We start from the raw sequence: 18896 nt of genomic DNA on the forward strand, positions 1-18896 counted from the left end.
GTGGATGTTGTGGCAACACCAGTCTCTGAACTAGCAGCGCGGAGCAAAGCTGACGATGTGTCCGCGCCGTCTCAATCCATCTGGGGCAGAGAAGGCGTGGGAATCAGGACCCCCCCACCATGACCTCTGGAGTGTGGCTCTGCTTCAGCCACCAGATGTGCTGCTCCTGGTACGGCTATAGGCCTGTGCGGTGGGGCTCGGGGAGGATCTTGTCCTGCATTGCCCTGTGGGCTGGAACTGGAAGATGAAACAGAGGGGGGGATTCCGGGGTCAAGTAGGTTTGTGACAGGAAGGGCCTAGGCTTACCTTTATGCCAGTGTGGGTGGACAGTCAGTGGGGTGGAGAACACTGTGGCTCGGAGGGTCATTTGGCTCTGGAATTCTGTGTGAGTGGTGTGTGTGTGTGTGTGTGTGTGTGTGTGTGTGAATGTGAGGGTGTGAATGTGTGAATGTGTGTGTGTGCACACCTGCACAACACTGCAGAGCCCTGGCATTCCTTTCAGGGACACTGTTTATGTCACTATCTTACTTTCCAGGTGAGAAAAGAGCAATGATTTACTTGGTGCCACAGTTTCCGAAGGGCCACTCCTAAAAGATAACGTGTATCAATATAAGACACAACCACATTGACATCTCCCCTTTCTTTTGGAGAGTGCTGGGGATGGGGCCCAGGCTGTCAGGCAAATGGTCTCCCATTGAGCCGAACGCCAGCCCGCTCTCTTTTTGCTACTTAGAGATGGCTTGGACATGGGGAAGGATCTCTTCTACCGCGTGAAAAACAGAATAGTGATATATTTTAAATCGATGCATGTAAAGGTGAGTGGGGATGGCAAAGGAAGAAGCAAAGTACGCAGACAGGGAACCCGGAACACAAAAAGCAGCCAAAATCAATTTTGAAAAGAGATGAGATATGTGTGCTCCTGGGCCCTGGTGATTCCTGCATCCTGATGCGGGCAGACTCTTCCTGGCACCAGAGGCCCCCTCAGGCATTTGGAGCCAGCACTGATACTGTCAAAGCAGAGCTAAAGATTTAAAACTGAGTGTGGTCCAAACCAGAGGTTGTCATCTGCAGACAGTGGGCCTGTAGGATCCAAGAAGCCACCTCTACACCGAGGGTCTTCTATGGAGCCATTACCTATGGGCAGTAACCATGCTTCAATTAGAGAAGACACTAATGTGGTTAATGACCCTCACTTTCCAAATGGAGATTACTGACCTGTGTGCGCATGTGCGTGTGTGTGTCCATGTGGTACCAGGGATTGAATCTAGGGGCATTCTACTACTGAGCTACACCCCGACGCTTTGTTGCTAAGTTACTTAGGCTGTCCTTGAACATGTAATCCTCCTGTTTCAGCCTCCCAAGTACTGGGATTAGAGGTGTGCACTACTGCTCCCAGTTTAAGAGATTACTGACTTCTCAATGGCTTTTATAATTATTACTGAATCAAAAGATACTAAAAGTAGCTATTTTCTGTACCTGGCACAGAGGAAGCCCTCAATAAATATTTGTTGAATAAATATTGGTTATGAGAACATTTTTGACATTAAGAGACCCTCATTCTTGAAGAAGTGGGGTCTTGGGACCAAGCAATGTTCTCACGTGTGCCTATTAATTTCATTTTCACGGCAGACATGGTTGATCAGCGCATCTTTTCTGCACACTGTGTTTGTACATTTGTTGCTCCACGCCTGTGCACCTGTTATCTGAGGCCACCTTCAAGGGCCTTCTGAGGTCTGTAGAACCACAGAGCCGCAGGGCTGGTGGGCAAGAGGGAGGAGCCCTGGGATGGGCTTGCGCCCAAGCCTGGTGTCTGCATTCGGAGGCCACCAGGTGACCCCCCAAGAACCCCTGGCCTCAAATCTAATGGGCTTGAGAACCAGGAGGCATGAGAGCCCCACCTCCCTCTCTAGTTCATAAGTGTCTCCACCTCCAATGCCCCTCCACCATCTCCTGTCTTTACCCTGTGGTGGATTTGCTGGTATTAACCTCCATTGTCTCCTAGTGATCACATTTCCTTCTCCCAGTTAACCCAATGCTCATCTTACTACGTTGAACTTTGCAGCCCTGATAATCATGCGACAAATCCTCTAAGCCCCCTAAACTGCTGTCACAAACACATTAGCATGGGTCCCCTGGAGGACCTTACTCAGCAGGTGCTGGGGATCTCAGGAAGACTGGCTCACCTGGGAGGGCAGGTGTTGGGGGGCAGGCAGGCACGTGACTGGGGTGCCACCTGGGTGTGGGGTGGGCCAGGAAAGCCACACAGGGTAAGTGGGGCTGAGAGTTAAGAGAGTGGGTTCAGTGGGGGAATCCCGACCCTGAGAAGTGGCTCTCCCAAGGACCTCTCTGTTGTGAGAACCTTTCAGGTAATGTCCGCTGTTAGGGGTCAGAATGGGCAGCAGGGAGCCATCTTTGTTTACAGAAGATAGAGAAGCCCCCTCTTCTCCCTCCCACCACCATAGTCCTCAGACTTGCCACAAGACAGTTCCCAGACTTCTTACAAAGTGGTCTCTCCTCTGCACACACAATGGTTTCTTTCCTTAAGCCTCAGGCACGTATGCTGGGAAAACCAGAGCCATGCCTCTCCCCCAAGCCTGATGCCATGTCCCCATGTGACCCTGACCAGCAGCACTGCTGAGCCTCTCAGCTGAGAGCCGAAGGGTGCCCACCACTCTTAACTATGCTCTGCCTGGATGGATGGTGGCGGCAGGCCAGGGGAGCTGATGTGCAGACCTTGGCAGAGATTCCAGGATGGCTGGCAGGTTGGCGCTCATGAAGAGGACACTTGGATAAACAGCACAGAGGGCTGAGGCGGGCACTGAATCAAGAGTCACAAGTCTTGAGATCCTGCTTTCCTACTTTCTGTGTGTCTTTGGCAAATCAACACCCTCCTTGGCTATCGTTTTCTCCTTCATAAAATGGGGAGACATCTACACTGGTTATTTTGAGGGATGGTATTGAGAAGTCTGAAAACTGTGAGGAGACTGTGAGGTTGAACAGGACTGTTATGAGTCAGTCTTTCTCCCTGCCCCCTCCCCAGCCGGGTCTGCTCAGCTGCCCACACCCCACCTCTTTAACCAGCCAGACTCTCTTTTCCTTAGCTGCCCAGATGGCTCACCATGGGCAGGTAGAAGCAGAATGCGGGCTCCTAAGGCTGAAGGTAGATGTTGGAGCCGCCTTGGCCTTCCAGGTCTTCTGCGCCCCATGAGCTGTCAGGCTTTCTCTCTGCTTCCCTGGGGCAGGAGGGCACCCGCCGCTCTTACTATTCTAATTTTCCTTGTGGTGGCTCCTCAAGGAAGCCCCATGCTACCCGAGGTCTGCTGTGCTCCAGTAGTAGGGGCCAGGCCTCCTGAAGGGGCACTGGAAGAGTGCCCGGGGTGTGTTTTATAATTTCAAGCTGCCTCTGTGATGTTCTAGGCTGACCCTCGGGTTCCACTCGTGATGCTGAGGTTGAAGAGGGCGGATTGCCCTGTGCCAACCAGGGCTGGAGCTGGGGCTTCCTGGGAACCTCTGGGATCACTTACTTCCCAAATTCTCTCCCCTTATCCATAGCACCGTTGGCACACACAGCACGCTTCCTTAACATTTCAGTGCTTTCCTGTTACAGCAAGATTACAGGGTTGGGTTCCAGTATTATTATCCCTATTTGAGAGATGAAGCCGGTGGGTTTGGAATGAATGGGTGTGTGCAGCCTGGCCCAGGTCAGCTGGCTGAGTTAGCGACAGGACTGGAATGCAAGTCCTCGCCTGCTTTTCTTTGGGGCTTGGTGTTCCAGAGTCAGCAGCCCATAAAAAAGGAGTCAGGCTGTGGAACCCATTGTATGAGCCTTATGCAAACTTCCCAGGGGTACAACTCAGCCATCCTTTGCCTTCTGTCCATTCTGTCCCAGTTAAACCCCCATGTCCAGGTGCAAGGGTCCACTCCCAGGTCCTACTGCTCCCCAGATGCCCGCTCCTGCTCCTCCCACCCCTGCCCTGCCCTACAGACCCAGGAGCCAAGCTGGCTCTCACTTACCGGGCGAGGGCGCGTCTCTCGCAGGAAGGACTTGAGGTCTCCTCCTGCCATGAGCTCCAGCAGAATGAATCGGGGCAGGGCTTGTAGACTCACCCCAATACAGCGCACGATGTTCTGGTGGTTGAATTTGCTGCGGAGCAGAGGGGTGCAAGGGAATTTAGCTGAGCTGGGTCTGGAGACATGAGATGCAAAGTCATTTGAACCTCCTGCTGAGTAGGTGGGAAGAAGAGGTGGGCGGACAGGGGCTCAGTTTGCAGGAGGGCACTTGGCTAGGGCAGAGAAGGGTGTGCTGGCACTGGGGGAAGAACGTGGGTGTGGCGGAAGCAAGAGAGCATCTTTCTCAGGGGATGCTGCATGAATTCATGGCTGAGTGCTCCAGGGAAGGCCCAGGGAAACCGTAGAAGAAACTGCTTCTCTGAGGGCTGCATGAGACCTGCCAGGTGATGGTGTGTGAAAGAGAACCAGGAAGAGGGATGGTCTTGCTGGTCCACAGGTGTCCCGTGGGTGCCTTTTGGGGAGGGACTGAGTTGGCATATGAGGCCTTCAGATTTGGGTTTTCTTGTTAACAAGATCCTACTAGGACACAGGGTCAGACACACACACACACACACACACACACACACACACACACACGCACATGCGCGTGCGAGAAGCTGGGTGATGAGACAAAATACGGTGGTTAATTATCTCCAAGTAGCGAGATTGGTTCTCCTTCCATGTAATCTTATACTTTTTAAGTTTTATTCAATAACTGTGTATTATGTATATGGTTAGAAAATAAATGTCAGGTTTTTTTTTTTGGTGGTACTGGGGGTGGAACTCAGGGGCTTTCTACCTCTGGGCTATACTCCCAGACCTATTTTATATTTTATTTGGAAACAGGGTCCCGCTAAGTTGCTGAGAGCCTCACTAAGTAGCTGAGGCTGGCTTCGAACCTGTGCGATCCTCCTGTCTCGGCCTCCCAAGCACGGGGATTACAAGCGTGCACCACCACGCCCGGCTAAATGTCAGTTTTAAAGCAAGGTACAGCCCAGAGCCTACAGGCACATCACTCATACCACTCTGACTTGTCCTCCGCCACCTCTGCCAGAGGGGCACCCCAGGCCACCCCAGCCGCAGGGATGCTCAGAGGCTTCCCCTAGCGCCCAGCAGATCTTGGGGTCAGACGCCTGTCTCCTTAAGCAGTCTGCTGTCAGGGCTGAGACCTCAGGAGCCTGGGCACTGAGACCCACAGCTTCAATTGCATCTAGAACCACGTGTTGGAGGGCACAGGTCATCTGAGACTTAGCTCTGGTATCATGGGCACAGGGTGGGGCCCCTTTTGTCACAGGAGGGCTGCCTTTTCTTTACACTGGATGGTTGAGCTGGGATGGGTGAAGGGCCTTGGTTCTATAAGAGGTACTTGGGTGAAGGAGACTGTATCATCTACTGTCAAAAACTAGCACGCTCTATTTCTTAAGAGGAAGTGAGAACAGGAACCAGTGGATGGCATCAGGGATGCTGGCTGCCGGCAGAGTGACACTGGCTGGATTAGTAGGTTACACAGATATTTCTGAGACCGCCACTGGGTCTTGCTTCTCCTCTGATAAGAAGTGCTGTGAAGTCTTTCCCTAGGGTTCGCTAAGGGAGCATTAGCAAGCAATGCCTCCTGTTCTTTGGGGGGTGGGGAGGCGGGCTGGGGGAGGGGGTCTCTCTGTGGTTTTACCTGATGATCAGGGCTTCCATGAGGAAATCCAGTTCATCCTGTTCGGAGCACACTTCCGGCAGCGTCTGGGCACAGAGGGGAAGGTGGAGGGGAGGCAGCGGCTGAGACCTGCAGCCTGCAGAGCACAGGCCCAGGCGAGGCGTGAGAGAGAGCCGCGGCTTACCTTCACAGCCACTTGCAGGGGGCTTGGGTCGTTGGGTGCTCCAGACACCTGGCCTTCATAGACCTCCCCGAATGCGCCATGGCCCAGACCCCTGTGCAAAGAGAAGACAGGACGTGGAGGACTTAAGTGGGCTGTGATAGAGAGGCAGCTGGAGACTGAACCCCAGGGGCACGGTTAGTGGACGCACAGGAGAGGAAAGGGCTGGCACACACCCTCAGGCCTGGCTCTGTTCTGCCATCCAGGGCCCCGGGTTCTTTATAATCTGATAAAAAAGATTGTGCTGTGGTTTGGGTATGGTTTGAGTGTGTCCTTCCCCCCCCTCCCCAGGTTCGCATGTTGAAAATTAGTCCCCACTGGGAGGTATTAAGGGTGGAAACTTAATCCAACTATCTTGTGTAGAGGTGGGGCCTTGGGAGGCCATTAGGATTAGGGTAGGATGCAGCCCCCGGGACTGAGTCCTGGAGGCTTCAGAGAGTCCAGAGGACATCTGCACACTTGTGTTCACATCATCTGTCTCTTTCCAGTGCTGCCTCTGTCACCAAGAAGGCCACCACCAGATGTAGCCCCTGGACATTGTACCTCCAGAACTATGAGTCCAAAGAAACCTTTTTTGTTTATAACTCACCCAGTCTGTGGCATTGTGTGACTGGCAACAGAAAATGGAGCCATACAGATTCTAACCAGGGATTCATGGTTATGGCCAGGCATTTATTCATTCAATAATGTCCTGAACATTAAGTCTCAAGCCCCTGGGTGGCTGGGGATGCCCCCAGGCACAGCTCTGCTGGCTGCTCCTGGCTAGAGGAAGCCATGGTGCTGGGTGACATCCAGCCCCTTAGATGGGGCCGGGCCAGGACGGCCGCCCGGCGCTCACCGGATGAGAGTGATGTTCTTCCTCGGCACTTCCTTCAGGTCGCTGATGGAGGAGGTCTTGCCAGCAAAGCAGTAGTTGGGGTTGTAGTCGGTCATGATGGTCGAGGTGCGGAGCTTGCTCAGCTTGTACTCAGGGCTCTGCAGTTCCATCTGCATGGCTTGCAGCTCCTGGTGCTTGCGGCGGTACACTGGAGGCAGACGGAGGTCAGCTGTGAGGGGCCCTGGGGCAGGCTGCCCAGCCTTTGAAGCCCAGCGCAGGCCACCTCCTCCAGGAAACCACCCTGGATTTCCCTCTCCTCCCCTGAGCTCCAAACCTTTCTATCACACGTACTAACACTAGGACTATACATGTGAAAGTGTCCCTTTAATTAAGGCATCAGTTAAAGCAAAGGTAAAGGTTAAAATCACAGAAATGGAGGGATTTTATTGTTCATACAGGGACAGTCATGTTAGGTTCTCCAGGAAGCAGTCCTAAGATGGGGTTAGCCATGCTAGGATTTATTAGGGGCCTATGAGAGGAAATGGGGACAGAGCCAGGGAAGCTGAGGCTCAGCACAGCAAGCCTGACCCAGCGTGGAGAGCTGGGGAAGGCTGGGTAGGAGCATCCTCAGGGCTGTGCAGTCTATGGGCATTTTGGTGAAGCTCCTGGGGAGTTCTGGATCCCAGGCTGGCCATTGGAGGGGTCGCAGCCTCGCAGGACTGGGCCTGCCATAGCGCTTCTGCTGTGGTGAGCAGTGGGGGCGATAGCCTCAGCGTAAACACGGCAGAGGGCCAGAGTGTGGCTGTGGTCTTGGTCAGCTATGCTTCCTCCCATATCTAGGAGAGCTGCCAAGCCTGCGGTCGAGGGACATCCAGCCTGACAAGGTCTCCAAACGGGCATCCCAGGGCCTGCACTCGGACCCACCCCCATCGCGCACAAGCCCGGGAAGGCTGACCTGGTCACGTGACCTCTTCGGACCTGGCTCTCTTTCTCTAGACAGTAATTCCTACCTGTTTCCTCAAGCTGCCCCTCCCCATCCCCTAGAGGTGTCAAGATGAAATGAATTCGCCGATTTAAAAATGGTTTTGAGAAGTTTTAAGGCGCTGTACCATGAGAGTGACGGTTATTAGTGATGTGACTACGTGTGAGGTCTCTCAGGCCGCCTCCAGGGCGCGGAAGGACTTGTGGGTTCAGAGGGTGGATTCCACCCAGCGCAGCCCACCACTTACGGGCCAGGGTCAGTGTTATCCATGGTCAACTGCTACACGCTCAGTCCCCTCCTCTATGAAATGAGACCATGAGCTTAGGACTCGTTTGTTTGTGTTTCAGGATGGAGAAGGGAAAAGAGAAGCGAGGATACACATAGAGCACGAGGAGAGTGAGGGCACAGGGGAGCGTGAGGGGGCAAAGCCGCTGGCACCAGGAGCAAGCAGAGCGAGGGGGAGGGCGAGGTGGGAGACAGGTGAACAGCTGTGCTGCCCCCCGGCCCTGCCTTTGGAACTTGCTCCCCACTTTCTGCAGAAGCGACTCGAAGAGTCCAATCACGGGACTTAATGACCCGAAGTGTCCAAATGGTCAGGCGCGCAGTAGGGGTGCAAAGAGTGCAGCTCTTATGATCCTGTCCCTTTGAAGGATGGCGCCATATGGCTGCCGGGCGCGTGCTGCCGTCTCCCTGTCTGCCCGCAGGCTTTCTGTCCCCGAGAGGCAGGTCTGTGAAGGCTGCCAGCACCCTTCCCTGCTGCCTGTCTTCATGTCCCTGTCCATCTGTCCTGGGCCTCTTCTTGCAAGCAGTCAGCCTGGCTGGATCATGCTGAGCTCACCTTGGCTCGTGGGCCGAATGGAGATACACGCAGACACCGCCAGATTCCCATTCTCTCTGAGTGAGAGGACCTGGCTAGTGGGGCTTGAGCCCAACCAGGACCTGCACCCACTAAAACACCTGGGATCTGAGGGTGATGTCCAGGGCTGGAGGGAGAGTTATAGGCATCACCAGCCGGCCACTAAAGAGAGGACCTGCATTCCCTGGGCAGCCTGGAGACCATGCCAGGGGCTGAGGTTCAGAGTCAGAGGCTCACCTAGGGAACCACAGCTACCTCTGGAGGGTGGGGGGTGGGAGCTTGTTTGGGTTTGGCCTGGTCCTAGCTGGGAACTAGCAGGACAGAGTGATACAAGATGTCCATCGTGTGACCTGAGACACCAAGCGTCATGCTGGGCTTTGCCTTCTTCCCCTTTGGAAGCCCCGAGGCTCTGACTCACCGATCATGATGCCGGAGAAGGCGAGGACAAGGGCGGCCACGAGGGCAGAGGTCACAACGGACAGGATCAGCGAGAGCTGCCCATGGGGCTCCGGCGTGGGCGACACTGGAAGACAGGTCCCAACAGGGCACTGACAACTGCACTGATTCACCTCTGAGCTGCTCCCAAGTCAGAAATACCCTCCCCGGCCAGGACAAAAGCCACCTGCCGCTCTCCATCCCCAGAGTCTTGGCACATCATCTACCTTTTGGGGACCCTGGGCATAATGAAGCTGGTCTTGTAGGCTGGCAATTGTAGCCTTGGGGTAGGGAAGAGTTAATAGGGATGCATATCAAATCCTGAGAGTTGGTCCAAAACATCAGCAACACAAAGATAGGGAGGGGATGGGAGGAGGAACAGAAATGGACATAAAAGAGATTTGCTGGCCCTAGGGGACTCCGTATTCAGTATGACCCAGCAGCAGAGTGTGCCTGCAGTAACATCCTCTGGGCTGAATTACATTCCTGAGGCCTTTCAGAGGACATAGAAAAGGGTCCCTGTCTCCCTTCTGGCTGGACCATATGAGGCATCCTGCCTGGGACCAGACCCCTTGAAGCATCAATGCCTGGAACACACGCACTGGGGCGGGGGCGGGGGCAACTCTATCTGCCTGGCCAAAAAAAAGATTGCAATCTGGAAAAGGCCTGGGGAGACAGAAGTACTCTCTTCAACCTGTGCTTGAAAGGCTGTGGCGAGTTAGGGACTCAGGGGGAGCGAATTCCAGGAACAGGGTCCCGACTCCAAAACCCCCATGCAATGGTCAGCCTGAGGGCCCTGTCACTGGGGCCCTTGGGTGCAGACCGGTGGCCCCTTGGTGGAGGTGTCAGAGGGACTGCAGGAGCTTTAAGATCCTTCAGGAACTGTGGTTCACATTTCTTACAAGGTCCCTCTGCTCAGTCCCCAGAACACTGGCAGTGGAGGGACAGGATGCTTCCAGAACCAAGCCAGTTGTGTCCCGGAACCATGGGCCCTCTCCTCCCCCATCCTATCCCCTTACCAATGCAGGAGACACCGTCCTCGGCCAGCACCGTCCCATGGTCACAGAAGCAGATGACCTTGTGGCTCTCGGGGTCCATGTGACATTCGTCTACTTCACAGTGACTGCAGTTTAGGTAATGCTTAATATTCACCTCCCCGTGGCCCTCCATCACTGGTGACAGGGAGGAGGGTCAGAGGGGGCCAAGCCTGTGAAGACCACCCGGCACCCCGCTTCTTGCGCTTGATCTCTAGCAGCCCACCGTGGCATGTCTGGTCCCTGTTCCTAGGTCCCGTTGCCACTGGCAGCACATCTCTTTGGAGCAGACCCCCCTCTGCCCAGGCATCTGGTCAGTAGGGTTCAGATAGAAACCCTGTGCATTTCCGTGTGTAGGTAGAGAGTCCACACAGAGGACCCTGGGGTTGACCAGTACCAGTTATGTGGGTTACTGCTGCACTTTCTAGGACCAGCCTGCCTGGAAGTCAGTGTTCTGCCTCTGTGTCCATATTCAGTCACGTGTCCTGACTTCTGGAAACCTCGCTAAGCTGAGCCATAGGAAGACTTGTCTGCAAGGGACCCGTAATCGTGCCTCTGTGTCTCGGGCCTGCGGCAGTAACTCTGAGCTTTTAGCTTGGTGGGAGGACTGGCTGCCACCCGGCAGAGGGTACCTTTCAGAGCGGGGGTGTACAGGATCCCCAGTGGACTGATGAAGGAAACCCCATCTTCCCCATCCATTTCAGGGTCGTTGTTTGAGGCCGCGTTGCCACCTGTGGCAAACCAGAGAAGAGTTGAACACAGAGAGGTGGGTGTGGAAATCTCCACACACATGCGCATCAATGAGGCATGCAGTTCCCGCCAAAGCCAGGGCTCCCCGGGGCCCCTGGGGCAGGGAAGCTGGGAGGGAAGGGAGGCGAAGGGCACAGAGGCTGCACTTGGCTCGGCAGACGCCGGGTGAGCGGGTCATTCTCCCTTCAGTTTGGGTCTAGCTCCCGGGAAGTCTGCATCCTTCTGCTAAGGCCCCACTAGGAAGATCAATGTGAACCAGAGTCCAAAAAATTCTAATCTCTCCAGGCTGGTTGGGGCCACTTCCAGGATTGAGCAGGACGGTGGTGTCAGCCCCTGTGCCTCTGGGCTCCTGTCCCTCCTTTCGTCTGTGGCTGGGTAATTGTGGGACTCCCCCCTGGGCGCCTCCCACCCACCCAGGGCTTGGAGAAGAGCATTTGGTTAGCACAAGCATTGCACACACAGCATCACAGCAGACACGAACACCACGGTGCACACATGCGGTGGGTCCTAATCTAGGGGAGGGTGGGGCCGCCACTTCCCAGCCTCTCGGCTTCAGAAGTCTCTTCTGAAGGCAGCTGGGGACGATGGCTGCTATTGGAGGCTGGCCTGGGGCTGCCCGCAGTGGCCCTCAGGAGCAGCTCCGTGGGCATGGGGCAGGGGACTGAGAGTGAAGAGCCCAGGAAGCCACAAAGCAGTCCTTTAAGGAGCTGGCTCGACAGGCCATGCAAAGGGAGGTGTAGGGCTGGGGAAGTCTGGCCTCCAGGGTTCTTAGGCAGCCAGGCCTTGGAGGGGTTCAAGAAGAGCAGGGGGAAGCCAAAGTCTCTTTATCTTGGGCTTTGGGGCCCAAGATAAAGGATGAGGGGGCTCTTGGTGCTGTCCTAAGGAAGGCCCGAGGCAGGATGCTGATCTGCAAGCAACACCCTGCCTCTGGCCCGGGAGAGGGGAGCGTGCAGTTACATCACAGGCTACATTGGGGGTGGGAGGGGAGGGCCAGGAGGGGACAGGGGGGTAGGTGCCTAGGACTAAGAGGGGGAGGGGTGACACCTTGAACACGAATCATCTTTACCTATATATCCTCCGCCTCCTCCACCTGAGGAGCACCCCCCTCCACCCCCTCCGAAACCCCCTCTTGTCTCCCACCCCCACTTCTTCATGGCCTGGGGGCAGGCATGTCCTCCGGTAGCACCCTCCAGCAAAGACTTTCCGGCCCAGAGCAAGGAAGTGTTATCTTTCCAGCCACCTCCACCACCTGTGAGGAGAAAGAGCACACCTCCCTGAGGATGGGGCAGGGGTTGGATCAGGGTCCAGGGGCTTTCAGTGGAGCTCCCTCCTGCTCCAGTTCCCAGAGTGTCTTTAGTGGGGCAGAGTCCACAGCTGGAGGACTAAGAGTGTGCCGTTGATTAGGGCTGTGGGGCTACAGTCTGTCCTTATAGAATTTCCTTTTTTTTTTTTTTTAAGTACTGGGGTATGGAGCCCAGGGGTGCTCTTCCGCTGAGCCACACACCCAGCCCTTTTTATTTGAGATAGGGTCTCATAAAGTTGTCCCGATGGTCTCAAACTTAGCATCTTCCTGCCTCCACCTCACAAGTACCTATGATTGCAGGTGTGCACCAGTTCTCCCGGTCTCTCCTTAAGAGTGTGCCTCATGGCCCTGCTTCCTGTCAGGCCTCTGGGACTCAGAAGCAGAGCATGTGAGTGCTCAGCCAGGGGTCTGGGGCAGCAGGGACAGGCAGCATGACAACTAAACTCCTTCTCTGTGCCCTCCACCCCTGAGCTACTTCCCATCCTTACAAGAATTGGGACCCACTGGCCCTTGGGCACCTAATTGTCTTGAGCCTATACTAAGATTTCTTGCAAAAATTCTGTCTCCACTCCCATTTATTTATTTATTTATTTATTTATTTTGCTGGCTGTGGAACCCTGGGCATGAACTTCCCCATTCTGACCCCCAGTTTCCTCACTTGCAACTTGGGGATAATAAGACCCACCCCCTGGGGTTAAGTTAGGATCAGTGGAGAAAGTTTGTGAACCGGCCATCAAGTGTCAGGACCCATGGGCGTTTGAGGGGGAATGCACCCATCCAGCGGGATCACCCTGCAGAGACGTCCTGGTGACTGTGGCATCCACTGGGGCAGAATTTCCCACCCCCTGGGGCTGCTTTAAGCTCTTGCAAAGGAAATGAATCTGCAGAGCTGAGGCTGAATGTGGCCCTTGTAGACTACGGCAGATTTATCCTTGCTGCCCCTTGAAATTCAGGTCCTCTCCCCTGCCTTTTTGCGGTACTGGGGATGGAACCCAGGGGCATTCTACCTCTGAGCTACACCCCCAGCCTGATTATTTTATTCTTTATTTTGAAACAGGGTCTCACTAAGTTGCAGAGGGCCTTATTAAGTAGCCGAGACTGGCTGCAAACCTGGATCCACCTGTCTCAGCTTCCCAAGTTCTGAGATTACAAGCGTGCACCAGCACGCCTGGCTAGTCCATGTGACATTTTGGTGGGCATCTACTCCCAAAGAACCTAGCTGGTTATAGTGATGGGACCTGGAAATCCAGGCAAAAGACACTGAATCAATCATCGGTGGGTATGGAGCCTGGAAGGATCTTCTAGAACACTGCTGGTTGAGGTTCTCCCCATTGCGAGGCAGAGCAGGGGACCATGTGGGGGAGGTAGCTTCACTTAAAAAACATGAGTGCTTAAAGAGGGCAGGTGTGGTGATGGAGGGTGAGACTGGAGAATAGCAGGTTTGAAGATAGCTTTAACAATTTAGTGAGATGCTGTTTCAAAATAAAAATTAAAAAGAACTGGGGGCGCAGCTCAGAGGTAGAATGTCCCTGGTTCCATCCCACAATAGCCACCCCTCCCAAGGGAAAAGAAGGGTGGGATTCAGTAAACAAAGCTAAGATCAGTCACAAGCTTAGATCTTCAGAAGGGACTAGCAGAGCTGAGCGGAGGCCCCTGCACAGGCTGTGGGGTCGTCATCTGCTTTGAAAACTGTGGGAGTAGTTGTACATGAGCGTGGGTTTCACCTGCCTGGTTGGCAAGGTCGCCTCCGGGCCTGGGTACTGCTGCCTTTCTCCCTCCACATGGGCACCCCTAGGCAGAGCATCTCAGGGGCCAGCGATTACCATGCCTTCTGGTGGTTATGGCATCAGAGCGAGCCGAAGCCACGCAGTCCCCAGGAGACTTCTGGGGGAGGACGAGGCGTACGAGGTTTTACCTGCGGCTCCGGAATTGCCGTTCAGCCCCAGGACCGAGGAGTTATTCTCCAGTTTCTCTCGGTGGAAGGTGTCTGTCTTGGCCCCATAGGCCCTGCCGCCCCCGCCGGCTGCAATGATCAGCGGCACGGGCACGCCATCCTTCATCTGACCAGGAGAGACATTCAGAGATGGACAAACCAAGCTGGGCATCCACTCAGGAGGCCCCTGATCTAAACCAGGAGCCCTGGGTTAAAGGTCAAAACCGGAGTATTTACAGGGCAGTAGGGTGACCTCAGGGTTTGAGATGGTTTAGGACTCTAAACTCATGTTATAATAACCCATCCCCACTGGCTCTTGTATCATTTGGGTCAGAGGAGCAAAACCATATGTGTGCGTTACGTAAATATACATAATATATATTAATACTATATATACATTATAAGTGGAACTGGGGATGGATGTTAGGGACCCCTTACCCCACCCCTTTCCTAAAGCTCCTCAGACTAGCCTCAGAAGTCTGGATGCTGGCAATTAGAAACAAGTCCCTCTGCTCTCTCCTTCCTCTCTATTCTTAGGCACATCTGGCTCTGACCCCCACAAGCTCAGGACTAAGCCCCTAGCACCCCATCCCCATGGAAGCACCTAGCAGGAGGGGTCTTCAGCTTCTGGCTTGGCCATGATGATGTCTGAAAGGTCTGCCATAGGACAGAGAGCGGGTCCAGGAGGGCCAGGGGACTCTCTGGAGCCCTGAAGCAGGGTGGCAATGGAGGTGAGCCCATTTCCCTCTGGGTCGTGGTTTCTCATCTTAAATGGGGATAGAGATTCTGGGAGGTTTCTATCCAGGGCTGTCGTAGACTACAGCAGGACACACAGAGGCCACTGCCTTGGGAACCTGACCAAGCCGACCTTACCTTAAACACGTAGGTGGCTCCACCCCCACCTCCGCCTCCTCCGGCCCACTCGTGCACACTTCTGTTTACGCGGATTTCTTCTTCTATCACGTTGTTCTCTCCAATGCAGACCTTCTGGATTAATTGGTTTGTCTGCAGAAATGAACAGCCCATTCATTTTGCACCCAAATCAGAGTTAGCCACTTCCCAGCAGGCAGATCTTATAAGCTTGAAGACAGGATCTATCTCTTGAGTTGAGCAGACAAAAAAAAAATACACAAATAGTGGTCACTCTGGGCAGTATTAGGGAAGGACCACAAGGACAGCTTAGATACAACCTGCAGTGAGAAGTCGGGAGAGGGGGGCTTCATTGCTGGTTGGGGATCATGGAGGGCTGCCTGCAGGACCTGGCTTTCACTGGAGCCTTGAAGGATAGGAAAGGTTTTTTTTTTAGCACATACAGTAGGGGAAGTTAGGTCACTCCAGGAGAAGGGAGCAGCTCAAGTCCAGAGGGAAGGAGGAGAGGGGTTGTCTGAGGAAAACTCACACACACACACACACACACACACACACACACACACACACACAGAGAGAGAGAGAGAGAGAGAGAGAGAGAGAGAGAGAGAGAGAGAGATATCTTGTTCAGAGAAATCCTTTTGGGCACAGAGAGATGTCCAGCAGGACCTCTGGGGACCTTGTGGACTTTGAAGGAGGGATGACAAAGACCCCGTGTGGTCAGGTGGGGCCAGAGGAAGTATAAACAGAGGCAGGTAGAGGAGTTAAGCTGGACAATCCGATCCTGGCAGGAGGCTTTGGACACAATCAGAGGAGCCCTTGAGGTGTTTGGAGAAGGTGCAGCTCCAAAGCATCATGGGAAGAGTAACGAAAGAAAGAATAAACCGAAACTCGCGAAACACAGTGGAAAGGCAGCCGTGGGTTTCATGCCCAACCGGCTCGTCTTTGGGAAAGTCATTTCTCCCTTGTGGACATCTCATTCCTCCCAGGTAATGTCCCATCTCTTATTTCTAACCCCCACCCCCCTCAGCACAGCCCTGAACAGAGCTCTGTCTGTCATGTAGAAGAGGGAATGTATTCTGGAGTCACACAGTCTGGATTCTTCACCCACCAAGGTGGGTGACTCAGTTTCTCTGATCCTCCAGACTCCTGCTGGGGTCTCAGAGATCTGACAGCCGCTGGGATTCTGCTGATTATTTCTGGATATCCAGATTTCTGAAATCCTTGCATAAAGAGGGTGGTACCTCAGGAAAAGTCACACCTGCTTGTCAGCCGCCCCAGCTCAGATGAATTCTCCAAACAGCAGCCTGACCTCAGAGGAAAATGACTTTTCTTTCACTTAATGGGGGGGGAAAGCCAATAAAACATCAAACTTCCATCAGATGCTGCTGTGTAACCAGCCAGTGGACATGCCCATTCATCTTGCGCCACTCCTTACACTAAAGCATTCAGGGGGTGCTGGTAGTGAGCACAAGAGGAATTTCCAGATAAAGAACTGAGATGTGATTTGTTTTATGGCATTTTGGATTTAATGATGGAAATAATTTGATATTTTTTAGAGTGGATTTAGTGTGGATGGAAGGCACTGAGTCGTCAGTATGGCGAGCTAACATTTCTCTCATGTATATGCAGTACTGTCCAGGCTGGGGGAGACTGCTGGAAAAAAACATTGCTATTGGTGGCTGGGACAGGCTTGGCCTGCAAGATGCATGCCCTGAGACTTGGTCCGGGGAAAGGGGCAGACAATGGGCAGCTCCTGGGTCCAGGTGGGGCTGGTTCCTGACAGCTCTTGCCAGAGAAATGCTTGGCCACAGAAGAAGAGGCATCTTCCATCCCGGGACTGGCTTCCTCGTGCAGATTGGGGGTGCCCAATCTGAAGCAGCGGGGCTTAAAAGCCCCCCTAGACCCAACTTTCTCTCTTCTTCTTCTCTGGCTAGCAGTAGTGGGACCTTACCCTCTAGGGATGCCTTGCTGAAAATCTGGAGATTGCTGGGGTAGTGGGGGAGGTCCCAGGGGTTTGAGGATGGCATTGCTTATAACCCATGCCCATTTTCTGCTGACCCTGCTCCAGGTATAACCTTCAGGTGGGTGGGAGGGGGTGAGGAATGGTTGGTTCTCAGGCTGCATCTTGCTGGACCCAAGAGCAGCATGGCAGGGCTGATACACTCTCTTCTCCTGACTTTCAGTCCTCTCCTACATTCCTGGCTACTCTTCCCAGCCCTCTTTGCTGGGTTCTGTTCTTTTCCCTAATTTCTAAAAGTTGGGGATCTCCAGGGCTTATCCTTGGTGCTTTTACATATTTTACCACGCTCTAGGTGTAATCTTATCCCATCTTGACTTTATGCTGAGTTTTCCAAAATGTTTGCTTTTATAATGGATCTCCTTCTTGAACTGCAGGAGAGTAAAATGGCCTCTTTCCTATTATTTATACAACCTGTCCACTTGGCTGTCTCCCAGACCTCCACCACCAATCTGTCTGACTTTGACTTTCTGACCTTGCCCTTTGACCCTCTGCCCTTTGACCTTCTGACCTTGCCTTGCTCTTTCAACAGCATCCTCAGCTCAGGTGATGGTGGGTTCTTTCTTTCAGTGGTTCAGGCACAGTTCTTGCCTTGACTTTTTTAATTCTCTCAGTTCCTCTTTGAATCAAACAGGAAGTCTTTTTGGATTTTTCTATTCAAAATGTGCACAGAATTTAATCTCTTTTTCACCATCTCCATTGTTACCACTCTGGTCCAAGCCACCATCATCTCTAACTCAAAGTAATACAACAGACCCGGAATCCTTTGCCCTGCCTCTTCTTGTGTGTCTGTGAAGTCTATTCTTCACAGTGAAGCCAGAGTGAGCCCTGGACACGCATATCATACTATGTCAGCAGCTGCCAATGGCTTGAACATGTCCTTACCATCACCTGACCCAGCCCCTCTTATCTCTGGCCACATCTCTTATCTACCCTTCCTTTTTCTCCCTCCTTGCCTATGTGCAAGCACGCAGGCATGCTCCCACCCCAGGGACTTGACTTTTGTGGGGTCAGTCTTTTGCCAGATATTTTCTTCTACCCCTTTCTTGAATATAAGCTCCTTGTGAGCCAAGATCTTTCTTTTGTTCATGGCTATATCCCAAATTCCTGGAACAGTGATCAGCAGACAGTAGGTACCAACACACGTTTGTTGCGTGAATTGAGAGCTCTTTGGCTTGTCAGCTAGCCCTTCCCAATATCTGCCTGGTGGGTGATGGTAGTGACACATAGACCGGTGCTTTTGCTCCCCAGACCATGCTTGGAGATGTCTAGGGGCATTTTTGATGGTCATTTCTGGGGAACACTACTGGCATCAACTGCATAGAAGACAGGGGTGCTGCTAAATGTCTTGTAATGCACAGGACAGCCCCCCATCCCTGCTATATAATTTCAGCTCCATGATGCCAGCAGTGTCCCTGTTGAGAAAGCCTGATTTAGATCATCTACCAGGTGAGGTTGGGAAGAAGCTAGGGGAGATGGCCACGTGAATGTGAGTATTTTTTGGGGGGTGTTTCCAGTGGTTGGAGCCCTCTCCACGTGCAGGAGCTCAGGAGTGTCCGGGCACACAGGAGGAGAAGCTCCTGTGGAAGTGCAGTCGAACCAGCAAACCTGCCAGATCCTGTGGTTTAATTCTAAGAGTTTATATTATCATCTTGAGATTATCTCCAGACATTTTTTTTCCTAGAAAATGTTAGATGGAGATAGTAGCTGAGTTCCTCTCACTGTCTTGAGATGGTCTCTAGACAAGAATTTTTTTCCCCTAGAAAACTTGAGATGGAGGTAGTACCTGAAAACAGTCTTTCTCCCTTGCCTAAGTGCAGAGCTACCAAGCAAACCCACTTTCCTCACATGCCCATGCTATGCCCGACCCTACCAGCAGAGGGAGCTGCCCCCTCCTTGGCTGAGAACCGCTTCCTCTGGCCTGCTTGCTTGGGGAACTCTCTCTGCTCGTCCCCAAAGTCCCCAAAGTTTGAGAGAAGTA

General features: G+C 53.3%; 1 protein-coding gene across 1 annotated transcript in view; it reads right to left on the reverse strand.

Moving 5' to 3' along the window:
* Positions 1-18896, reverse strand: part of ALK (ALK receptor tyrosine kinase) — a gene marked incomplete at both ends in the record, with an annotated part of 721303 nt that overhangs the window by 24870 nt on the left and 677537 nt on the right. The window contains 10 exons of the mRNA XM_080711348.1: positions 4015-4144; positions 5720-5784; positions 5883-5973; positions 6757-6943; positions 8992-9096; positions 10028-10180; positions 10675-10773; positions 11859-12041; positions 14011-14155; positions 14902-15033. Coding sequence (XP_080567474.1) covers positions 4015-4144; positions 5720-5784; positions 5883-5973; positions 6757-6943; positions 8992-9096; positions 10028-10180; positions 10675-10773; positions 11859-12041; positions 14011-14155; positions 14902-15033 — 1290 coding nt within the window. The remainder of the gene's footprint in view (positions 1-4014; positions 4145-5719; positions 5785-5882; positions 5974-6756; positions 6944-8991; positions 9097-10027; positions 10181-10674; positions 10774-11858; positions 12042-14010; positions 14156-14901; positions 15034-18896) is intronic.

This window comes from Muscardinus avellanarius (genome assembly GCF_963383645.1).
Source record: "Muscardinus avellanarius genome assembly, chromosome: 15".
NCBI classification, from domain to species: domain Eukaryota; kingdom Metazoa; phylum Chordata; class Mammalia; order Rodentia; family Gliridae; genus Muscardinus; species Muscardinus avellanarius.